Below are 21,748 nucleotides of genomic sequence, written 5' to 3'. Positions count from 1 at the left end.
AGCCAGAGTCACAGGTGAGCTGACTGCCAGTCATGAACCACACCGCCAGCCGTGCGAGCTCAGTCAAAGTTTTTAAAAATAAACTTTTGGGGTCAGTGCTCTGGCGTAGGGGGTGAAGCCGCTGCCTGCAGTGCTGGTATCCCATACAGCTGCTGGTCCCAGTGCCGGCTGCTCCACTTCCGATCCAGCTCTCTGCTATGGCCTGGGAAAGCAGAGGAAGACAGCCCAGTACTTGGGCCCCTTCACCCACGTGGGAGACCCAGAAGCTCCTGGCTCCTGGCTTCGGATCAGCCCAGCTCTGGCCATTGTGGCCATGTGGGGAGGGAACCACTGGATGGAAGACCTCTCTCTCTGCCTCTCTGTAACTCTGCCTTTCAAATAAATAAATCTAAAGAAAAAACAACAACAAAAATAAACTTTCGTGTCAAGTGCAGAGTTCAGGGAGCTGTCGCGGGTGCTAGAAGCCTCCCTCCCCCCCTCAGCTTTCCCAGTTCCTGCCTGCGCACACCTCCCAGTGGCGTGCAGAGAGAAAGGTCTCCCATCCGCTGGTTTCCTCCTCACACTAACGATCTGCGAGGCAAATTCTGAGCCTGGCTTTGCCCCAGGGTCCTTGTCTGCACAAGGGTCACAGGACACCCGCTCTCCGCTCTCCCCGCAGTGGCCTGCCGGGCACTGCGCTGAGGGCCCACAGAGGCCCCGGCAGGCATCCCCCGAGGTGAGGCTGGGAAGGGCCGGGCCAGGGGCCAGGTCTGCCTGTGGCCTGCACTCCCGGAGGCTGACTCTTGTCTTACTGATCCCCATCCTCCAAAAGGCTGGAAGCTTCACATCCACAATGCTGCCCGGAAGTAGTCAGAGTGCCCGTCATTACAGCCGTTAATAGCGGGCTTCTGAATGGCCAGTGCAGGGAGCCCAGATCAACGCTCTGTTGATCTCTGTGTTGATGGATTCTCTCTCTCTCTCTCTCTCTCTCACACACACACACACACACACACACACTTTGCTGTGTTCTGGTTGCTACAATGACCCAACAGGGGTAAGAGGAGGGGGCACCGAACAGCTCCCGTGCTCCTGGCGCCCAGCCCGGGGCAGGCTTAGGGAGCCCTCCCCCAGGGCCTCTGCACGGCGGCCCTGTCCCCTCCCTTGCAGCTGTGCTCATGCAGCCAGGCGCCTCCCCCAGAGCAGCGGCTTTTGTCAGAGCAAAGGGCCCCGTACCTGGGTGACTGCTGACAAACAGTGACGCCGGGAGTAGCGTGGCACAGCCCGGAGTCTCCGCAAGCCCCATGAGGCAGAGCCTGATGGAGGTGTTAAGGACAGTCAGGTGCAAGGCTTTCCCCGGGGCGGAGAGCGGGCACGGGGACCCTTCAGGAAATGACAGACTCACAAAAGGACAGAAGACAGACACCCTGCACCCAGATGGACCTCGCCTGCAGCTCGCACACTCAGAACACCACGGCTCAGTTACAAGGTCTCTGGCCCTTCCCGGTCCAGTTCTGCCTTCTCCTCCACCCAGACAGAACTGGTGCTCTAAGAACAGGGCAAGTTCTTCTGGGCCACGTCACGACACTTCCTCCACAGAGGGTGCCTGGCCATCAGTAACTCGGGATTTACTTTATTTATTTGAAAGGCAGAGTTAGAGAGAGAGAAAGAATGAGACAGAGAGAGGAAGGGAGGGAGGGGGAGACAGATGGAGACAGATGTAGGTCTTTCATCCACCTTGTTTTTAAAACAGAGAAAAGGCAGCATGAAGTCCTCTCCAACTTCCTGGGCTCCGCATGTGGCTCCAGGTCACTCCTTGCCATCACGGGACTCCTTCTAGGAGTATACGACGACACATCTAACATCTGGCTGACGGCACCTGGGCTCTGCTCCCAGTCTCCCTGCTGGAGCTCTCTAAGGCAGCGGCTCTTCGCCCACAGCCTGCGTTTCACATAAGCACGCACCCAAATCCATGAGGCAAATGTTCCACACGACCTCTGCCCTGACCCTAAATATGCAACTCTCCTCTGGGGACCGAACCAGCAGATGCAGGACCCCTTCTCTCTGTAACTCTTTCACATAAGTACATCTTTAAACAATAAATACAAAACTACTATTTCCTAGTCTGGTTCATGAAACAAAATGCAGCCCCCAAAATCGACTTCATGGCTCACTGATGAGTTACGACCTCAGCCCGAAAATGCTGCCCCGGCGTCTACAGCAAGGGTGGAATTCCAGGGCCACAGGGATGGACACCTGCAGCTTCGGAGTGCTTGTATGTGATTACTTACACCAGCAGCTTTCTTGGTTTTCCACCTTGCCCTTAAAGTTTGCTTATCTTAAAAAAAAAAAAAAAAAAAAAAAAAAAAAAAAAAAAAAGATCTGCAAGATATAATGATAGATAGAGAGAGAATCTTCCATACAATGGTTCACTCCCCAGATAGCCACAAGAACCATGGCTGTGCCTGGCTGAAGCCAGGCGCTGCATCCGGGTTTCTCACATGGGTGGCAGAGACCCAGGCACCACTTGGATCATCTTCTGCTGCCTGGTCCAGGAAGTTTGCAGGGAGCTGGATTGGAAGTGGAGCAGCCAGGACATGAACTGGTGCCCACATGGGGTGCCATGTTGCAGGCAGAAGCTTAACCTGCTGCACCTCAATGGCAGCCCCCAGTTTTTGCTTATCGTGAGGGGTTATAAAACGACATGGCAGAGGCAGGCACTTGGCACACAGGTTATCTGCAGCTTTAGATACCCACGTCCCCTACCAGAGTACCCCGAGTTCATGTTTGGTTCTGCTTTCCATTCAAGCTTCCTGATGAGCACCCTAGGAGGCAGAAGGTGACAGCTACAGGACTTGGGTCCCTGCCACCCATGTGGGAGACCTGAACGGAATTCCAGACTCCTGGCTTAGCCTGGCCCAGCCCCGGTTGCTGTGGGCATTTGGGGAGTGAGCCAATTGAATGAAGATCTGTCTCTCTGCCTTTCAACAGGAAACCCTAAAAAAATTAACATCTCAAGAGTGAATTTGGATTCCCCTGACTACAAGCAGGTGCACCTACTGCAATAATGAAATCACTCGGGGTTTCTTCTCTTTGAATTCCCTCTTTACACCCTTGCCTACCTGTTCCTGGTTTGATTCCTCTCCCTTTCCTTTCCCCACTGAGCTTCTCTCCAGAGGGGCCTGTGCTCAGCCCCACTTCCTCACCTTTCTTTCACTGTTCAGCCCAGTGGCTGCTTCTCACAGTCACGACTGAGGTCCATGTTTCAGCTGTGCCCTGTGGCCGTGTTGCCTGTTTCCAACCGCACATGCCCCCGACTTCCAGCCTGCCTCCCTCCTATCACCAAATGCTTGCCATGGCTACGGTTGGGCCAGGTGAAGCCAGAAGCTAGGAACTCAGTCTAGGTCTTCCCCACATGGGTGGCAGGAACTCAATTACTTGAGCCATCACCCCTGCATCCTAGGTTCTGCATTAATAGGAACTGGAGCCAGAAACCAGAGCTGGGCATCAAACCCAGGCACTGCTGTGGGTCAGGGGTGTCTACCTGTCCCCTTAAATGAAGTGCATGACCACATCACTAATGTACCTCAGGCTTTCAAACCCTCTGAAACGGAGTGCTGTGAAGCAAGTGAAGCGTTTCTGACTCAGCCGTCATTTGTTAGGACCAGCTGTGTACTAGCAACTGTGCGAAGCGCGTTCACAGTTAACTAATGGTAAACTCAGGCAATGCAGGCGGTCAGCGTTCAGTGCAGTTTCCCGAACTCATTTATTACGGGAATGGGCTAAGGACAAGAGCCACGTACACGTGGCTTTGGCTTTTAGATCAAACAAATCCTGTGCAGCAAAGGAGCCCCTCAGAGTTCCAGAGGACAGGCCCATTCCCCACAGTACTGTGCTCCTGGCAACCTCCCCCATGCCCACCTTGAACGAGGGAGGAAAGGAGAGCTCTCAGAAGGCCATCAACTGCTGGAAGGAGCCTCAGCGCTGGGGCCCACAGTGCTTTCCCCCTTGGCCTTAGGAGGATTCGGGGTTCCATTCCAAGGCTGTACTGCTCCCTTCTGCCATCTCTCTCTGCTAAAGCACCAATTCACAGGTGTGGGTGCTGGGCCCGTCCAGAGACCCAAGGCCTGATGCCACATGCTATAGTGGCAGAGAAGGCTCAGGGGCCAGACTGCCTGGGTCCTCACCCTGTCTCCACCCCTTGCACGTGAAGTTTCAGAACAACGTTTGGCACTCAGAGGCATTAGCATCATCCTAAGAGACAGCCACCACCCACGGAGCCTCGACGGCTTCGCTGTGCTGCAGGATCGGCTCTGACCCGCGGCACTGCTTTCCTCTGGAGGGTGACAACCAGTGCGGAATGGCCCGGCTCCCGCCACCAAGAGGCCATCTCACAAGGGCAGGATGCCCGGGTCCACACGAAGGCATGGCTGCCCCCCGCCTATCTCCATCTGCCAAAGGATACAGGATGTGGGAATCCAGGTGATTGAGCGAGGCCCAGCACACGGAGTTCACCTGGTGAGGAAGCACATGGCAGGATGGAGAAAAACGGGAAAATGCCTAGGAAATGGCCTGGGGGAGACACACATGCACCCTTTCTCTTCGGGCCTCACTGCTCTTAAAATGGGCCGATCTCCTCGCCCTGCTAGTCAGGGAGGTCACTGGCGAGGGCCCCACAGTGAGGCATCTGGTAGCCCCTGTGGACCCAGCTGAATCCTCCACACTGGCAGGGACGAAGCTTCCTCCTTCACTCAGACACCACTCAACTGACATCCATCTCTCTTTTAAAGAAAAATTTATTAAAAAATTTCAGACTTACAATGGATACATATACACCAAACCTCCCTGAACTCTACCAAAAGGAAAAAGAACCCTGACAATGAGGAGACCCCTTCAATCAGCAGGGAGAACTTTACGGGCCATTCTAGCAGTCCCAGGCACTGCACTTCCACTTGGAGTCAGTACTGCCAGGGTTGACACTTGGGCCTCAGAGACTCGCTCTCTCCCAACCTATAACCATCACCATCTTCAGTGTTTGTGGCTGGCTTTCTCTCACTTCACTTCCCCCACCTCTTGGGAAACTCTGACATTAATAATAATTATGTTCACCCTAGCAGTACCTAGTTCAGACAGGAGATCTAATCAAAAGGAAAACAAGGGATCAGTTCGTCTGGTCTATGCTGCGGCTCACGACCCAGGTGCCCTGAAGGACGCAGCTTCTGGATGCAGCAATCATCCTGCGGCGACTGAAACGTTGCTCCTGTGACAGCGAGCTTCTGCCATTGCTTTACAGCTGCGCTGGCCACAGGCCCACTGATGTCCTGATGCCCAGGAGCTGACTGCTCCATCAGGCCACGGTCAGTGCGGCCCAGGACCCCGAGCCCTGGTAGGGGCCTCTGGACGAACTCCTGAGCCTTGGAGGGAGCGTCCTTTCACCTGGCTAAAGCAGCACTGGCTCAGCCCAGCCCAACTCTCTCCATTATCTTGTCTTCCAAAACAAGAAACACCCTAGGGTCCTCACCCCCACCCCACATGGGCTCTCAGAAGTAAAAATCCTTTTGCCCCACGAGAGCACACATGCTCCTCTCCCCTCTCTCTCTGCAGTGTCCTGGATGAAAAGGCACAGTGGGCTCAGGGCTACAGAGGGGACGACGCACCTTACGGTTGGTGAAGTAGAGGTTTTCGTGCATGTGCACCTGCAGCGTGGGCATCTTCAGACCGCGCAGGCTGATGATGCCATACTTGGAGCCTCCGACTCTGACGTCATTAACAGTGAAGAGCCGGCTACTATTGGTATCCGCCTGGAGGGGGAAGTGGGCACGGATGACCTGCCAGGTTTGAGCCAGCAAGGCTGCCACAGACTACCTGGCCCCTCTCCCACGCTCTGTGTACTTTCCACAGGTGAGAACTTGTGTTCACTTGGAAGAATGGAGCCATCCCTGAGCAAAGCTAACAGGTGTCTCGGGTCTACCAACTCGGGAGTAGGAACGAAGACAACACAGAGGGGGCTTAGCCAGGAAGGGTGAGTTCTGCAGTGACCCCTCCCTCAGAACTGGGTTTGGAAGTCTCAGTATCAGCCCGGAGGAATGCACCACGAGGCCATCACGAAAGTGATGCAGCAATAGGGAGGAGGCTAGTGGTAACTGCTAAGACAGGAGGACACAGACCTGTCTTCCTGCACCACAGGCAGCGAGACTGCCACAGGAGAAAGAAACAGTGCACTGACTAGGAAGTAGACAGAGCAGGCTGCATTAGGGGTGGGACTACTTTTAAGACTTTTTTGCCTGGGTTCCAATCCCAACCATGGCTCTTGGTTCCAGCTTCCTGCTAATGCACACTCCAGGAGGCAGCAGGTGATGATTGAATTAGCTTGGTGCCTGCCACCCACCTGGGAGACCTGGACTGAACCCCCAGCTTCTGGCTTTGACCTGGCCTGGAACTGGCCACTGCAGGCATCTGGGTGGTGAAGTAGCTGATGAGAGCTTTCTCTGTTTACCTGTCTCTCTTGGTCTCTTGATCAAGTAAATAAAACTTAAAAAGTAGTTAAAATGACTTCAAAGCAAAAACTACATGCTTATGTATTTTAAACATATTAACACGGAGACATATGCATGGGTTTGGATGCTGGTAAAACTGTACTGACTACAAAATGACTTGGGAAGAACAGCTGTGTTCCTGAATTGTCACTACCAGTGTGGAGAACCCAGTCTCAACACTGCTTTCCGGGTGGCAAGCTGCCTTTCCCAGCCCTCTGGTCCCACCAGCCAGCCCGTCTACTGCACTGTTGGGTGCTGGGGAGGATCTGCCAAGGGCCTCACACAGCTTTCAAAGTGAGACAAGCATGAGGACTGGGGCTCAGGCTTAAATGAGCAGCACAAGCATCATTAGACCCCATATACCAACTTCCCTGGTTCCTACCTGGTGTGCCCTGGAGAAGGAGCTCTGGAGGGGAATCCACTATGAGAAAATCAACTACTGGGGGCCAGCGCTGTGGCACGGCAGGTAAAGCCTCTGCCTGCAATGCTGGCATCCCATATGGGCGCTGGTTGAGAACCGGTGGCTCCACTTCCGATCCAGCTATCTGCTATGGCCTGTGGAAGCAGTAGAAGATGGCCCAAGTCCTTGGGCCTCTGCACCTGCATGGGAGACTTGGAGGAAGCTCCTGGCTCCTGGCTTCAGATCAGCACAGCTCTGGCCGTTGTGGCCAATAGCAGAGTGAACCAGCGGATGGAAGACCTTTCTCTCTTTCTCTGTGTGTCCTTCTCTCTTGGTGTAATTATGACTTTCAAATCAATCAATCAATCAATCAATCTTTAAAAAGAAAGTATACTACCAACTCATGTCAAACTCTATGCCCCAAACAGAGGGCAAGGCCGCAGCAGAGAGCCTGGGCCCTGGTGCAGCACTGCACAGGGAAGGCTCTGATGTGGTGGTCTCCTGGGGCAAAAGGACCCAGCACCAAGCTCCAGGGCTGGCCCTGGCGTTAGCTGCAGTCCCGCCAGCAGAGCACCGTAGAATTTTGTGTCCTTCTCACTCGCCCTAGCCTTTCCCTCGGCCTCCAGGACGGGCCTGCCAGGCTGCCCGGGTCCTCATGGGGTCCATGGGCAGACGAGGCTCCCCTCACTTGTAGTGGACCTCCTAGCTCTCTGCCTACACTTCCCTCGCCCGGGGCTCCTGCAGCCCAGATCTAACCAAAAGCAGACTGAGCTCCCTGCAAATGCTGTGAGGGAGGTAAGCAGACAGGCAGGCCCCTGCCACCCAGGCTGGGGTCAGAAAGCCAGGGAGCCAGACCCTGTTCCTCCTGAGGGCACACGAGCTTCAGGCTCGGCCACCGAACCCTGCTCTGGAGAAGGAAGGGTTACAAGTCCTCGGGCTACCGGTGCCTTTTCAGTTCTATACGTGACACAAACAAGCAGTTCTCTTGTAATGGCTCTTCCTCAGCGTGCAGCCAGGCCTACTCCAAGGTCGAATGAGGTGGGAGTGGTGCTGGACACAGCAGGCATCTTCCCCCAGGGTTAAGTGGGTTATAATCACAAAACCACGAGCCAGCTTTGCTAGCTTCCACTGCAACCAGCTTCGGCCCAGCCAGGCTTTCCACCAGTGCTAGGCCACAAGGTGCCCCGGGGACGGAGCCACATGCTGGTATCCACACAGCCCCTCGCACTCACCAGGATGAGGTTAAATCGGTCGCTCGCCAAAGCAGAGGGATCCGAGCTGCGGATGTGGACCTTCTTCCTCTGCATGCAGCTCAGTCGCAGCTCGTGGGCCAAACTGCAGAGAGACGGGCCGCAGCTAGACCCCGCCCAGCCGGTGCAGGGGCTTGCGTCCTTCCCGCCCCGATGCCACCTCTCCACAGTGCTTCTCAGAGCGGAGCTGAGCAAGACTCCCTCACAGGAGGGACATGCAGTGCCTGGCCTGCCACTCCGGGTGGCGCTGGTCCCCGCGGAGGGCTGAGCCTGGGAAGCCACCTCCCACACAGGTGGGAGGCAGCAGACTGCAGGCCTCAGCAGCTCAGGTGCTGGCGTCTCGCAGAGCCCACCTGAGGGATTCATCTCGAGCAAGTCGCTCCACCGTGAGCCACGGCCTCTAATAACAGGGGGAAGTGTCACCCACCCCACGGGGTTTTATTTAGAATCGTACCAGACATCACAACCGTATGATCAGGTTTAGTACTTGCACTCCCACTGAATGTCCCTGGAGGAGGAGCTGGAGGGCATCCACCACTGATCACCAGGGACAGTAAACATCGGCGTTTCCGGCTCCCCCCTGCCCCGCCCCCCAAGTTCCCAGGGCCAGGGAAGCAGAAGGCAGGCTGCCACTTGGAGCCCCAGCTATGCGGACACCTGGTGGAGCAGTCAGTCCCCGTGGATGTGCCTGGTCCGAGTGTGATCCTGGACCGTGGAAGTAAGAGACGGGACGGGAAAGAACATTCATGAAGAAAACCTAACAGTGAGGCATTGTCTTACCGGCAGTAACTGGTGACACTGAGAAAACCCAGCTGGCGTTTTTGTAGGAAGGAAGATGTATTGAATCCCTTTCTGGGTACTTTCTAAGATTAAAGAAAAAGAAATTCAATGAGGATTTATTTAGGTTATGGGATTAACGGAGATGTTTTCATTCCATAGGGTATGATGAAGGAAACAGGTGCTACTCTCAGGAATTACAGGCCCCAACATCTAGCAAAGCGTGCTCTGTAAGTCTCCTTGGGCAGAAAGTCCAGCCTGGGAAGGCACACAAGGGGCGGAACCTGCTCTGCACCGCTGTCCAAGCCTCCCAGGGATTTGTGCCTGGGAAGATGATGCCACTACCACTGGACACTCGGGGCTGTGTTGTGTTCTTACTTATCCACACCGACAGCCACCCCCAGAGCACATGCTCCATCCAGCTGCCACAACCAGCATGGTGACCTGGCATGCCAGTCACACACCTGGTCTACTAGCAGGCATCACTGCCATTACCCCCTGCTGCCTGCCAGGGTCATCACACACCTGGTCTACTAGCAGGCATCACTGTACCCCCTCTACTCCCAGGGTCATCACACACCTGGTCTACTAGCAGGCATCACTAGCATTACCCCCTCTACTCCCAGGGTCATCACACACCTGGTCTACTAGCAGGCATCACTAGCATTACCCCCTCTACTCCCAGGGTCATCACACACCTGGTCTACTAGCAGGCATCACTGTACCACCCCCTCTACTCCCAGGGTCATCACACACCTGGTCTACTAGCAGGCATCACTGTACCACCCCCTCTACTCCCAGGGTCATCACACACCTGGTCTACTAGCAGGCATCACTGCCACTACCCCCTCTACTCCCAGAGTTATCACACACCTGGTCTACTAGCAGGCATCACTGTACCACCCCCTGCTACTCCCAGGGTTATCACACACCTGGTCTACTAGCAGGCATCACTGTACTACCCCCTGCTGCCTGCCAGGGTTCCCGTGGGGAAGGACAAAGTGGCAGAGCTGCTGCTGGAACCCAGCACACAGGAAAGAGGGCAGGAGCCTTCTGGCCGCTTTATCTCTCCATCGTCTTCCTGCTGGGGAGACTCTGGGCCACACTCCCTGAGCACCTGCACTAAGCACACAGATGGGACTGGCAAGGGCAGGGGAGCGGCGGCCAGGAGCAGAGCCCACCTTTTCCTGCTTGTCATCTTCCTGGAGCAGCTGCAGCCGTCTGCTCTCCATTTCCTTCTGGCGGATGCCCTCCATTGTGAGGGGGTTGCAATTGTTATGTCCTGGGAGCAGGCGGAAGTAGCGGTTCTTTTCAGGGTCGTAGTAAAACCCTGGCAGCTCTTTCAAGAGAACAATGAAATGAAATTTACCAAGGTAAAACACTGCAGGTTGGGGCCGGTGTTGTGGTGTAGAGGGTACAAGCCGCCGCCGGCAGCACCAACATCCCATGGCCAGTTCACGTCCCAGCTGCTCCACTCCTGATCCAGCTCCCTGCCAAAGCCTGGGAAAGCAGCAGAGGATGGCCGAAGTGCTAGGGGCCCTGCCACCTACGTAGGAGACCTGGAAAAAGCTCCTGGCTCCTGCCTTTGCCTTGGCCCAGTCCTGGCCATTGTAGCCATTTGGGGGGTTAATCAGCAGATGGAAGAATTCTAAAACTGCCTTTCAAATAAATAAAATAAATCTTAAAAAACAAAACCCAAAACAAACCAACCACAGTGGGCTGACCCACCTAGAAGATGCCAGGGGCCTGCTGCCTGTCTTCCTCATGGGCCAGCTCAGTCCTGGTGGAGACCATCTGCTTCAGGACCTCAATTCCTGACACACCCGGCTCCTTACTTTCATTTGTTCACTGAATTCCCATCAGGCCAGGAATGGGGTAGTGACCCCATGTAAGTGAGTAGACAGAGACCCACGTCCCAGCCGTGGCTGAAGGGCTACCAGGAGAGACACCAGCAGCTGACAAGGCGGGATTCGGTTCCACATCTCCCCACGGGTAAGGGCTAGGGCAGCCCCAGCCAGTGCACTACCTTACCTGGCACAGAACTCCCAGCCGAGGTGGACGAGGTGGACGAGGTGGATGGGGATGCGGCATCATCGGGGCCAGGGTCTGGTGGGCTCTCCAGGGCCCCCTGGTGCACCCTGTCAACACAAGGGAGGCTACCTCACAGGGGAGGGCCTGAGCGCCTCCTTGGCAAGCCCAGTTCTGCGGCCCTTACCTGTGCCCCTCCAAGCTTTGATTCCTTGGGGAGCACTGACCCATTGCAAAGGCACCACAAGGGAGCTGAGCATGGGTTTCTCCTGCTGTCCTGCTGACGCGGATGTGTACCACAGTAATGCTCTTGCCGCCGCACTTGAGCATTTTGTAAGATCTTTTGGAATTTTCCAGATCAAAAGGAGAACAGAAATCTATGCCAATAATAGTTTTACCATCTGGGCCCCTTGTCAGCCCAAAGCAGTTACAAGGCCAGATGAACGTCATTCTTTACTGGATCCAGAAGTGCTAGGAGTTTAAATTTTACTTGGTTACCCAGCCTTATAGTATAGACAATGGCGTTTGGGAACAGAGGTAGTTTGCTCAGTTACTCTGGGACAGAGCCACAGTTAAAATGCTGGATTTAGGCCGGCGCCGCAGCTCACTAGGCTAATCCTCCGCCTAGTGGCGCCGGCACACCGGGTTCTAGTCCCGGTTGGGGCGCCAGATTCTGTCCCGGTTGCCCCTCTTCCAGGTCAGCCCTCTGCTGTGGCCAGGGAGTGCAGTGGAGGATGGCCCAGGTGCTTGGGCCCTGCACCCCATGGGAGACCAGGAAAAGCACCTGGCTCCTGGCTCCTGCCATCGGATCAGCGCGGTGCGCCGGCCGCAGCGCGCCGGCCGCGGCGGCCATTGGAGGGTGAACCAACGGCAAAGGAAGACCTTTCTCTCTGTCTCTCTCTCTCACTGTCCATTCTGCCTGTCAAAAAAAAAAAAAAAAAAATGCTGGATTTATAAAGGCCCACGTCGCCTCTGTGGCAGGCTGAAAGATATGGTGAGAAAGCAAAGGACCCTTCAGGCCAACCAGAATCCTGATGAAATTCATGCTAACACAACTCTGCCTTCCTACCACCACACTGGAACACAACCCAAAAGGAATACAAACTGCCCAAGTGGACTGAGGAATGAAAGAATGTTCTTTCTTCCATAAACACTGATGCTACGCAGCGTTTCAGGGAAAACCGTCTATTCCCCTGCCACAGCACACTCAGCCCGTGCAGGCTGTCTGCAAGGGGCTGCAGGAGGGATTCCGTGTCATGAGCAACGTGCACGTTTCCAGGCTGAGGCCCGCAGTCCGTTCTCACCCTGGGCCCAGAAGGCCACTGTCCAGCAGGTTTCTAAGACATTCCACTAAAGCTGGGCCAGGACACGCTTCTTGTGCAGGTCACATTTTGCTCCATGTTCTGCTCTTGTGTGAAGGCCTGGAGCCCACAAAGTAGCCATGGTTCTCCTTCCAAACACACAAACGTTGGGCCCTGTCCTGATGTTCCTACAGTGTGGGTCAAGTCTGGGAATCTGCACCCACTGAGACACACGGCACACTGACGGTCTACTCAGAGCCAGGCGGCCTGGGAAGGGGGTCCCACACATCACCTCCAGAGGACTCGGCCTGCTCTGTACAGGCAGCAAACAGGACTCACAACCAGACCTCCTCGTTCCAAAGTCCTGTTCTTTCCACCTTTTTGTTCCTATTTGGGTCTATCTGTTTCTTTTCTTTTTTTAAATTTATGTGAAAGGTGCAGAGTGAGAGAGAGAGAGAGAGAGAGTGAGTCTTGAGATCTTCCATTCCCCCAAATGCCCGCAACAGCCTGAAGCCAAGGGCCAGGAACTCCATCCTGCCCTTTCACACGGGTGGCAGGGGCCTGGGCAACTGAGCAGCATCCGCTGCCTTCCCCAGTGCATGAGCAGGAAGCCGGACCGAAAGCACAGCAGTCAGAACAGGGACTGGCGTGCCAATATGGAGCGCCGGTGTCACCAGCAGCAGCTTAACCTGCTCGGTCACAACGCTGGCCCCACTCTTTCCCTCCTATTTTATGTATTTGAAAGGAACAGACACAGAGACAGACATGGGCAGATCTCCCATCTGCTGGTTCACTCCCTGGTAAGGGCGCAGCAGAACTTGTCTCCTCAAACTCAAGCAGACGTTTAAACCCCAATGCTTTAATGTTAATGCTTGATTGAGGTGGAGACTTCCTCTACTGATAGCATCTGGGATGACGGGGCAGGTGGGAAGGCCCTGGGTCTCGGGGGCGTGCCCTGGAGGGTGGTTCTCCTGAGAGGTTTGATATTTGAGCTCAACGTCGGCCTAGAAGCTCTCTCTCTCTCCTTCGTGGCTCACTGTGCGATCATGCCTCGTACCCGCCATGAGCAGCCTCCATCAGAAGCCCGACTATGGGGCTGCCCCATCCTGTAACCTTCAACTGTAAGCTGAAATAAATCTTTTATTTCCTAAAGATGTTCCTCTCAGGTATTTTAGTTAAAGTAATGACAAGTGGGAAAATACACTCCCCAAGTGCCCATGACAGCTGGGGCGGGGCAGGCTGAAGTCAGGAGCCAGAACTTCACGGGGTCTCCCACGTAGTGGCAGGAATCGTGCCAGCTGAGCTGTCACCTGTTGTCTCCTGTGGTGTGAATTAACAGTAAGACAGACTTGGGAGCGGAGCCAGGATTTCAACCCAGGTACGTGCATCTGGGACGCAGGTGCTCCAACTGCTAACCACCTGCCCCGGTTAAAGCTGTTCCAGAGAAGCATCTTGGCGTTTGACTGTTTCGGCTCCAGCACTCGCACCTGTCCATTCTCACAGGAGGCCTGCTTTTTGGAAGAGTTTGGATATTGGCACAAGTGACCTCTTTGGTGACGAGGAGTGTGCAAAACTGAGGGCTGTTCAGGCTCTCTGTGGCCAGAGACACAACAGCACCTCCCTCGTGAGGGTTCTCTGTTGAGATGAAATCATTTGTACCTGCCTCATGCAGAAAAACTGGCAGAATCTGGGACACGTTTATACCAGGGACTTTGATGGACATATCACGTGGGTTTTATTTTTCAAGCTGGTGAGTGGGTACACGGCTTTCACTATTGCCATACACCGTATATACACTTCTGTGAACATCAGACACTGTATTTTATATATTAACATATATTCATATACCAAACACAAGTTATATATTACATGAAACCATATAAATGTATTTACATGTCCTTTTTCAGGACTTAGGCTGAACTAATGAAATTTAAGTTCCAGAAAGATACCTTCATTCGATGAAAAAAAGAAAAATCAACAAAATGAAGCAGCAGGTCTCCAGTGGTACCAGATGTGCGCCTGCAGCCTCAGAGCCAGTGCTTGGCTGAGAGTTGCTTAGTCACGCTGTGCTACTCAGCACGGGCACTCGGCAGCAGCCACAGGCCCTGGGAGCTACCGGAAACTCCTCAGGCCCCAGCTCGGACCCACGGAGTCAGAGTCTGCATTCTGACGAGACCCCCTGTGATCCCACGCTCTACTGGATGCTGAAACATCACTTGCCTCTCGTTCAACTCCTGTTGTCTCAGCCAAGGATTGCGTGGGTGTCGGCTTCTCCCATGTTTCTTCTTACGCTGCCAGCTGCTTCTATTCATTTCTGTTCCTAGAAGACAAAGACAGCACCCCGGTGTGCACGTTCGCTAGCTGCCTCTTGAAGCTCAGGCGGGTTAGCACCCAGGCCGCAGCGGTAAAGGGCTCCTGCCACACTTGCCCCACAGCCTTCCCCACTCCCTTCTTGGGACCCCGTGGTAGCTGGTGTGGTTCCCTGTCCTGCAGGCATGAACACCCTTCTTCCCGGCCCATGCCCCCACGCACTCCGCAAGTACCCGTCCTTAGTCTTCCTGTTTTCCCTCGTGTGCTGGGCAAACAGGTGACCCAGCACGTTGTCCAGGCGAGCTCATCCCACCTGCCCCCTGCCCTTCCCAGGACTCTGCAGACAGCTACTGCCACGTATGTTTAACGTCTCCAGCTCCTTAACTCAGCTTAGAAACACATCCGGGCTTTCTATCTGTGTGTGCTCCAGCACCAATCCAAAGGAGCACAAATTCTGCCTTCATTTCCCAACATTCCCTGATCCTTTGGCCTCACCTGCCTGCTAAGAGAGGCTCTCTCTCTCTTTTTTTTTTTTTTTTTTTTTGACAGGCAGAGTGGACAGTGAGAGAGAGAGACAGAGAAAGGTCTTCCTTTGCCGTTGGTTCACCCTCCAATGGCCGCCGCGGCTGGCACACCGCGCTGATCCGAAGGCAGGAGCCAGGTGCTCCTCCTGGTCTCCCATGGGGTGCAGGGCCCAAGCACTTGGGCCATCCTCCACTGTACTCCCGGGCCACAGCAGAGAGCTGGCCTGGAAGAGGGGCAACCGGGACAGAATCCAGTGCCCCGACCGGGACTAGAACCTGGTGTGCCGGCGCGGCTAGGTGGAGGATTAGCCTAGTGAGCCGCGGCGCCGGCCAAGAGAGGCTCTTAATGAAGCACACCAACGAGCACCTACTTGCCAGCTGCCTCCGCTCCTGTGACACGCGGCATCGCCACACTTCACTATTTCTTCAGCTTCTGCACTGTCTTCCTCTTGGCTTTACTCTTACTTGTCAAATCAGTCCTTTGCTGTTTCTCCTGGTCGTGCACCCTGTGGATGCTTTCCATATTCTGTCCCAGCTCTTCCTGTCACACCTGACTCCACCTCAGCCACCAACATATAGGTTCATTCCCATTCCCAGCAAGCCCCAGCGCGAAGTCCCTACACAGCTGCCCCTGACCCCTGTGCCGAGTTCTGTACCTGGCTCCATTCGGACTCCAGCTTCCTGCTAAAGCAGACCATGGGAAGCCGCAGTGACAGCTCAAGTAACTGGAGCAGATGGGAGCTCCCTGTCTACCTCTCTCACACATACATAGCTAAAGTAACTGCTGTGTGCTGACTTGGCCAGGGAGAACATTTCTATTAAATCGCCAACTCACACCTGCAAAGGTTCAGGTGCTTGCTACAGTAGAATAAGGTAGGCCAACATCAACTGAGCTATGAGCAAGATCAAGCCAAAATCATTTTTAAAAGCCCCATGGGTAGAGGCCTTGCAAATACAGAAAGGGTTTAAAAACTAAGTTTTCAGTAGCTTTAAGAATCTTTTTCAAGACATAGCAGGCTAAGGCTCCGCCTGCACTGCTGGCATCCCATATGGGTGCCGGTTTGAGATCCAGCTGCTCCACTTTCAATCCAGTTCTCTGCAGTGGCCTAGGAGAGCGGGGGATGTTGGCCCAAGTGCTTGGGCCCTTGCACCTGTGTGGGAGACCTGGAAGAAGCTCCTGGCTCCTGGCCTGGATTGGCTTAGCTCTGGCCATTGTGGCCATCTGAGAAGTGATCCAGCGCAATGGAAGACCTGTCTCCCCATGTCTCTGTAGCTCTCTCAAATAAATAAAAAATCTTAAAAAAAAAAAAAAAATCTTTCCCCACACACAGGTGCAGCCGCATCTCACCACGGACACATGCGCTGGTCACCCGGCATTTGGCTGCTTATGCCCCTGTCTCATACTAAATGGGGTGTGAATTCTCTGAGGCAAGGATCCAGTCCTTTTTTCTAATCCTGCACCCATGGCCTAGCTGGCTCTCTGTAAACTGTGTTAACTAAAACAACAAACCCGCAGCTACTTTAAATCCCCGTGAGCTGACTTCTGCGCAGGACATTTTCCTGGACTACTCGACACAGATTTACAGAGTGCCTACTCCACGTCGGCCACTGGGCTAAGCAGGGGTAAATATGCTGTGGTGTCCAGACTCGTGGCCCTGTTTAGTAGGGGAGCCAGATGCATAGACCACTTCCTGCTGTGCAGGGTGAGGTGAGGACCCAGGCCTCTCCAGGATTAGAGGACAAAAGGGAGTGGCTGCTCTGGGTGGACAGGCCACAGAGGTGAGGGAGAGGCTGAAGTGTGGTCAGGCAAGGTGCTGGGGGCGGGGCCTCAGGCAGCTTGATATGGTCAAAACCTGAGGTAGAGGGGAGGGGCGAGCTGGACGGGCAGCAGGGCTGGATCATGAGGACGGTGGGTGCGAGGCAGTGGCACGGTTAGGCCTGCCTGGACAGGACACAGCACAGGCGATGCGAGGTGAGAGGTGAGAGGTAAGGGGTGCTGTAGCAGCCCAGGTGAGCTGCACTCACACTCACACTATGGAAGGGGTTCTGGAAAAAGAGGGCTTGAATTTACTTTTTAAGAATGTATTGATTTCTTCTATCTACAGGTTCACTCTCCAAATGGCCATAACAGCTGTGGCTGGGCCAGGCTGAAGCCAGGAGCTAGACAGTCCATCCTGGTCTCCCACATGGGTGGCAAGGGGCCCAAGTGCCCGGGCCATCACTTACTGCCTTCCCAGGCACATACACAGGAAGCGGAATAAGAAGCAGAGCACCAGGATTTGAACCGGCACTCTGATCTGATATGCCAGACTCACAAACAGTAGCTTAATACATAATGCACTGAAGGATCTCTGTGAGTGAGACCCCAGGGGAAAGAAGGGGCCATCAAAGAAGGAGGTACCTTTCTCTGAAGGGAGGAGAGAACTTCCACTTTGCTTATGGCCCTGTCTAAATACTGACAGAGTCTGTGGACTCAAAAGGCTTCCATAGCCTTGCAGCTCATGTCAAGAGCCTCGGGTGATCACTGACGTCATAAATAAGAGTGTCAATTGCTAAATCAACAACGGGAGTCACTGTGCACTTGCTCCCCATGTAAGACCTCTGTCCTTAGTGAGTGGTACTGTGAGAATTAACTGTAAAACTTGTCTTCAAACAGTACTTTATACTTTGTGTGTCTGTGTGTCTGCAAACTGTAGATATCTTTACTTAGTACAGAGTTAGTCTTCTGTATATAAAGTTAATTAAAGACAAAGCTTCATTAAGAATGGGATCGGAGAGGGAGTGGGAGGTGGGACAGGAGTGGGGGTGAAAGGGCAGGTATAGGGGGAAGAACCGCTATATCTCTAAAGCTATACTTATGAAATTTGTATTTATTTAATAAACACTTTCTAAATATATACATATATATATATATATATAAAACGCACAGTATGTATTTGCTTGAACTTGGGAACATTTAGGAAGTGAACTTCATGGGAGAGGTAGAAAGAGGGGCTGAGAATGGATAAATAATTGTTAGTGTCAGGTACTGGAAGAACAAGAATAAAGGAGAAAGAGCAGTTTGGAGAGAGAGGATAAATAAGTATGATTTTGAACAAATCAATTTCAGGAGGCCAAGTCAGAAGTAAGGGTCTGGGAATTCAGAGGAACCCAGGCTAGAGACACAGATTTGAAAGTCATTAGCAGTTGTTGACACAGATTGAGACAATGTGGTTCCAAAGCCAAACACAGTGAGAATTCAAATTAAAAGCCAGACAATTTTATCCAACAATATGAAATCCAGCACACATCACAGCTAGTAGGAACAATGCTTCCTAAGCAAGGACAACTGTGGCACTGAGACATATGACTATGTCTGGAAACGTTTCTGTCCTAACTCAAGGGGGTGGGGTGGGCTGCTACGGCAGCTGGTGGCGAGGAGCTGCCGGGGATGCCGCTGAGCAGCCTACGATGTGCAGGACAGTCTCCACACAACTACCCAGCCCCAAACAGCGCAAGGCAGAGAAGCCCACAGCAACTTGCCGGCTAAAATGCTACACCCAGCAGGGCACAGACATCAAAACCAGATGTGCTGAGCTTGTCTTTGCCTTTCAGAGAATCTTCTGAGTACCTGAAGGCATAAAGAATAATTTCTCAGAGGCCAGAGTTGGGGTGTGGTGGGTAAAGCACCTGCGATGCTGGCAATACATATGGCTCTGGTTCATGTCCCAGTTGCCTCATTTCCAATCCAACTCCCTGCTAATGGTCTGAGAAAAGCACCAGAAGATGGCCAAGTGTCTGGCCCCTGCTACCGACATGAGAGACCTGGAAAATGTTCCTGGCTCCTGGTTTTGGCCTGGTCCAGCCCTGGCTGTTGCGAGTCTCCCATATGACTGCAGGGACTCAAGTACTTGAGCCATCGGTTGTTCCCAGGCACATTAGCAGGAAGCTGGATTGGAAGTGTAGTAGCCCGGACTTGAACGGCATTCCTAAATGGGATACTAGCAACGCAAGTGGCAGCTCAGCCTGGTGCACCATGACACTGGCCCCTCCTTACAAATATAAACACACAAATCCTCAACAAAATGCTGTAAGCCAAATCCAGGAGTACAACAAAAAAAGGACTATACACCATGGCCAAAAGGGATTTATTCAGGAATATCAGGTTGGTGCAGTATTAGGAAAATCAATGTACTACAATGCCAAATCAACCATGTAAAATGCCAGTGTACAATGGCATTAATAACAGATGGGGGAAAATCTCACAATTATCTTGATACAGAAAAAGCCCTGGGCCAGCGCCGTGGCTCACTAGGCTAATCCTCTGCCTGCGGTGCCGGCACTCTGGGTTCTAGTCCCAGTTGGGGTGCCTGTTCTGTCCCAGTTGCTCCTCTTCCAGTCCAGCTCTCTGCTGTGGCCCGGGAAGGCAGCGGAGGATGGCCCAAGTGCTTGGGCCCTGCACCCGCACATGGGAGACCAGGAGAAGGCACCTGGCTCCTGGCTTCGGATCGGCACAGCGCGCCAGCTGTAGCAGCCATTTGGGGGGTGAACCGACGGAAGGAAGAGCTTTCTCTCTGTCTCTCTAACAACTCTGCCTGTCAAAAAAAAAAAAAAAAAAAAAAAAAAAAGCCCGGGACAACATTCAACAGGATTTCATGATAAAAACACGCTACAAACTAGGAATAAGGGAACTTCCTCAACCCAATAAATGGCAGACATTAAAAATCCACATCTAACATTACTTCTGCCTAGTGGTGAAAGACTGAAAGCTTTCCCCTGAAAATGGGGAAAAGGGCGGCGGGCTCTTGGCGCAGCAGTTAAAACCCAGCACCCCATTTCCGAGCGTCTGAGTTTGAGTAGTGCGTCTGCTTCCAACTCAGCTTCTAGCCGATGCACAGCCTGGGACGCAGTAGGTGATGGCTCAGGTGCCTCGTTCCTGCTACCACCTCGGAGACCAAGACAGTTCCTTGGGACCTGGCTTTGGCCTGGCCTAGCCCCAGCTGTTGTAGGTATGTGGGGAGTGAACCAATGAATGAGAAATCTCTGTGACTGTCTCTTGGCTTTTCAAATAAATGAAAATAAATTTTTTAAAAATTAAAAAGATCAGGAATAAGACAAAGATATTGGCCCTAACCACTTTTATTCAATATTATACAGGATGTTCTAGTCAGGGCACTTAGGTAAGACAAAGCAAACAGCAAAGTAAACTGTCCCTATTTGTGGATAACATGATCTTATATATGAAACATCCTGAAGAATCCATACCGAAACAACAAACAAAACTACCCAACAAACTCCAAAAACAAACTACTGAAGCTAACAAGTTCAGTGGGTTGCAGAATACTAGATCAATAAGTAAAAATTGTATTTATAAACAGTATCAATAAACAACCTGAAAATGAAGTTTAAGACAACTTAAATTTACAATAGCATCAAGAATACAGTACTCAGGAACAGTTAGCAAAGTAAATGCATGACTTGTACTGAAAACTGCTGAAAGAAATTACAGACTTAATGCAATTCCTTTTTTTTAAAAATATTTATTTATTTATTTGAAAGTCAGAGTTAGAGAGAGAGAGAGAGAGAGGTCTTCCATCCGTTGGTTCACTCCCCAAATGGCCACAACGGCCGGAGCTGCGCCGATCCGAAGCCAGGAGCTTCTTCCCAGTCTCCCACGTGGTTGAGGGGCCCAAGGACTTGGACCATCTTCTACTGCTTTCCCAGGCCATAGCAGAAAGCTAGACAGAAAGTGGAGCAGCCGGTTCTCAAACCGGCGCCCATATGGGATGCCAGCACTTCAGGCCAGGGCTTTAACCCACTGCGCCACAGCGCCTGCCCCAGTGCTATTCTTATCCAAAGTCCAACACCTTTTTGTTTTTATTTTTTTTTTAATTATTTTTTAATTTGAGAAGTAGAGACACAGGTCCCATCCATTGGTTCAATCCTCAAATGCCCACAAGAGCTGAGACTGGGCCTGGTCAAAGCTGAGAGCTGGGAACTTAATCCAGGTCTCCCAAGTATGTGGAAGGACCCAGTCACCTGAGTCATAACCACTGCCCTCCAGGGAAGGAAGCTGGAATCAGAATCTGTAACTATGAATCAAAAGCCAGAAGCTCCGATGTGGGATACAGAATGGGACGTGTGTCTTAATCACTAGGAATGACTACCCTAAAACAGCCCCCTTTTAAAGATCCTAAAACTCCTTTTGCAAAGGCAGGAGACAATCTTGAAAAATAATACAAGAACAATTCAGTTCCCTGTTAATGTGCCTGGGAAAGCAGCAGAGGACTGCCCAGGTGCTTGGGCCCCTGCACCCATGTGGGAGACCAGGAGGAAACTGCTGGCTCCTGGTTTTGGCCTGGCCCAGCCCTGGTCATTCTGGTTGTTTGGGGAGTGAACCAGCAGATGGAAGATCTCTCTCTCCATTAACTCTGCCTTTCAAATAAATAATGTAAATCTTAAAAAAAAAAAAAATAGTATAAATACAACACATAGGATGGGAGAAAAGCTTTATAAAGCATAATGCTTAAGGATCCAGTATACAGTAAAAAGAATTTATAACTCTGTAAGAGAAATACAACCCAAATAAAAAACCACCAAAAGTGGTGGGTGTTCGGTGCAGCAGTTAAGATACTTCTTGGGATGTGCACGTCCACATCAGAGAGCA

At 52.6% G+C, this 21,748-nt stretch overlaps 1 protein-coding gene across 1 annotated transcript in view; it reads right to left on the bottom strand.

The window, feature by feature from the left end:
• Window positions 1–21,748, bottom strand: part of DCAF4 (DDB1 and CUL4 associated factor 4) — a 33,100-nt gene that overhangs the window by 4,291 nt on the left and 7,061 nt on the right. The window contains exons 2-9 of the mRNA XM_008272110.4: window positions 14,489–14,588; window positions 10,971–11,077; window positions 10,121–10,278; window positions 8,943–9,025; window positions 8,145–8,247; window positions 5,634–5,777; window positions 4,442–4,491; window positions 1,213–1,292 (exon numbers count right to left, since the gene is read on the bottom strand). Of these exons, the coding sequence (XP_008270332.2) occupies window positions 1,213–1,292; window positions 4,442–4,491; window positions 5,634–5,777; window positions 8,145–8,247; window positions 8,943–9,025; window positions 10,121–10,278; window positions 10,971–11,077; window positions 14,489–14,580 (817 nt within the window). The 5' untranslated portion in view covers window positions 14,581–14,588. The remainder of the gene's footprint in view (window positions 1–1,212; window positions 1,293–4,441; window positions 4,492–5,633; window positions 5,778–8,144; window positions 8,248–8,942; window positions 9,026–10,120; window positions 10,279–10,970; window positions 11,078–14,488; window positions 14,589–21,748) is intronic.

Source organism: Oryctolagus cuniculus, chromosome 20 (assembly GCF_964237555.1).
Source record: "Oryctolagus cuniculus chromosome 20, mOryCun1.1, whole genome shotgun sequence".
Taxonomy (NCBI): Eukaryota; Metazoa; Chordata; class Mammalia; order Lagomorpha; family Leporidae; genus Oryctolagus; species Oryctolagus cuniculus.
Note: the sequence above shows the minus strand (reverse complement) of the source record. Positions and strands in the feature narration are given on the sequence as shown.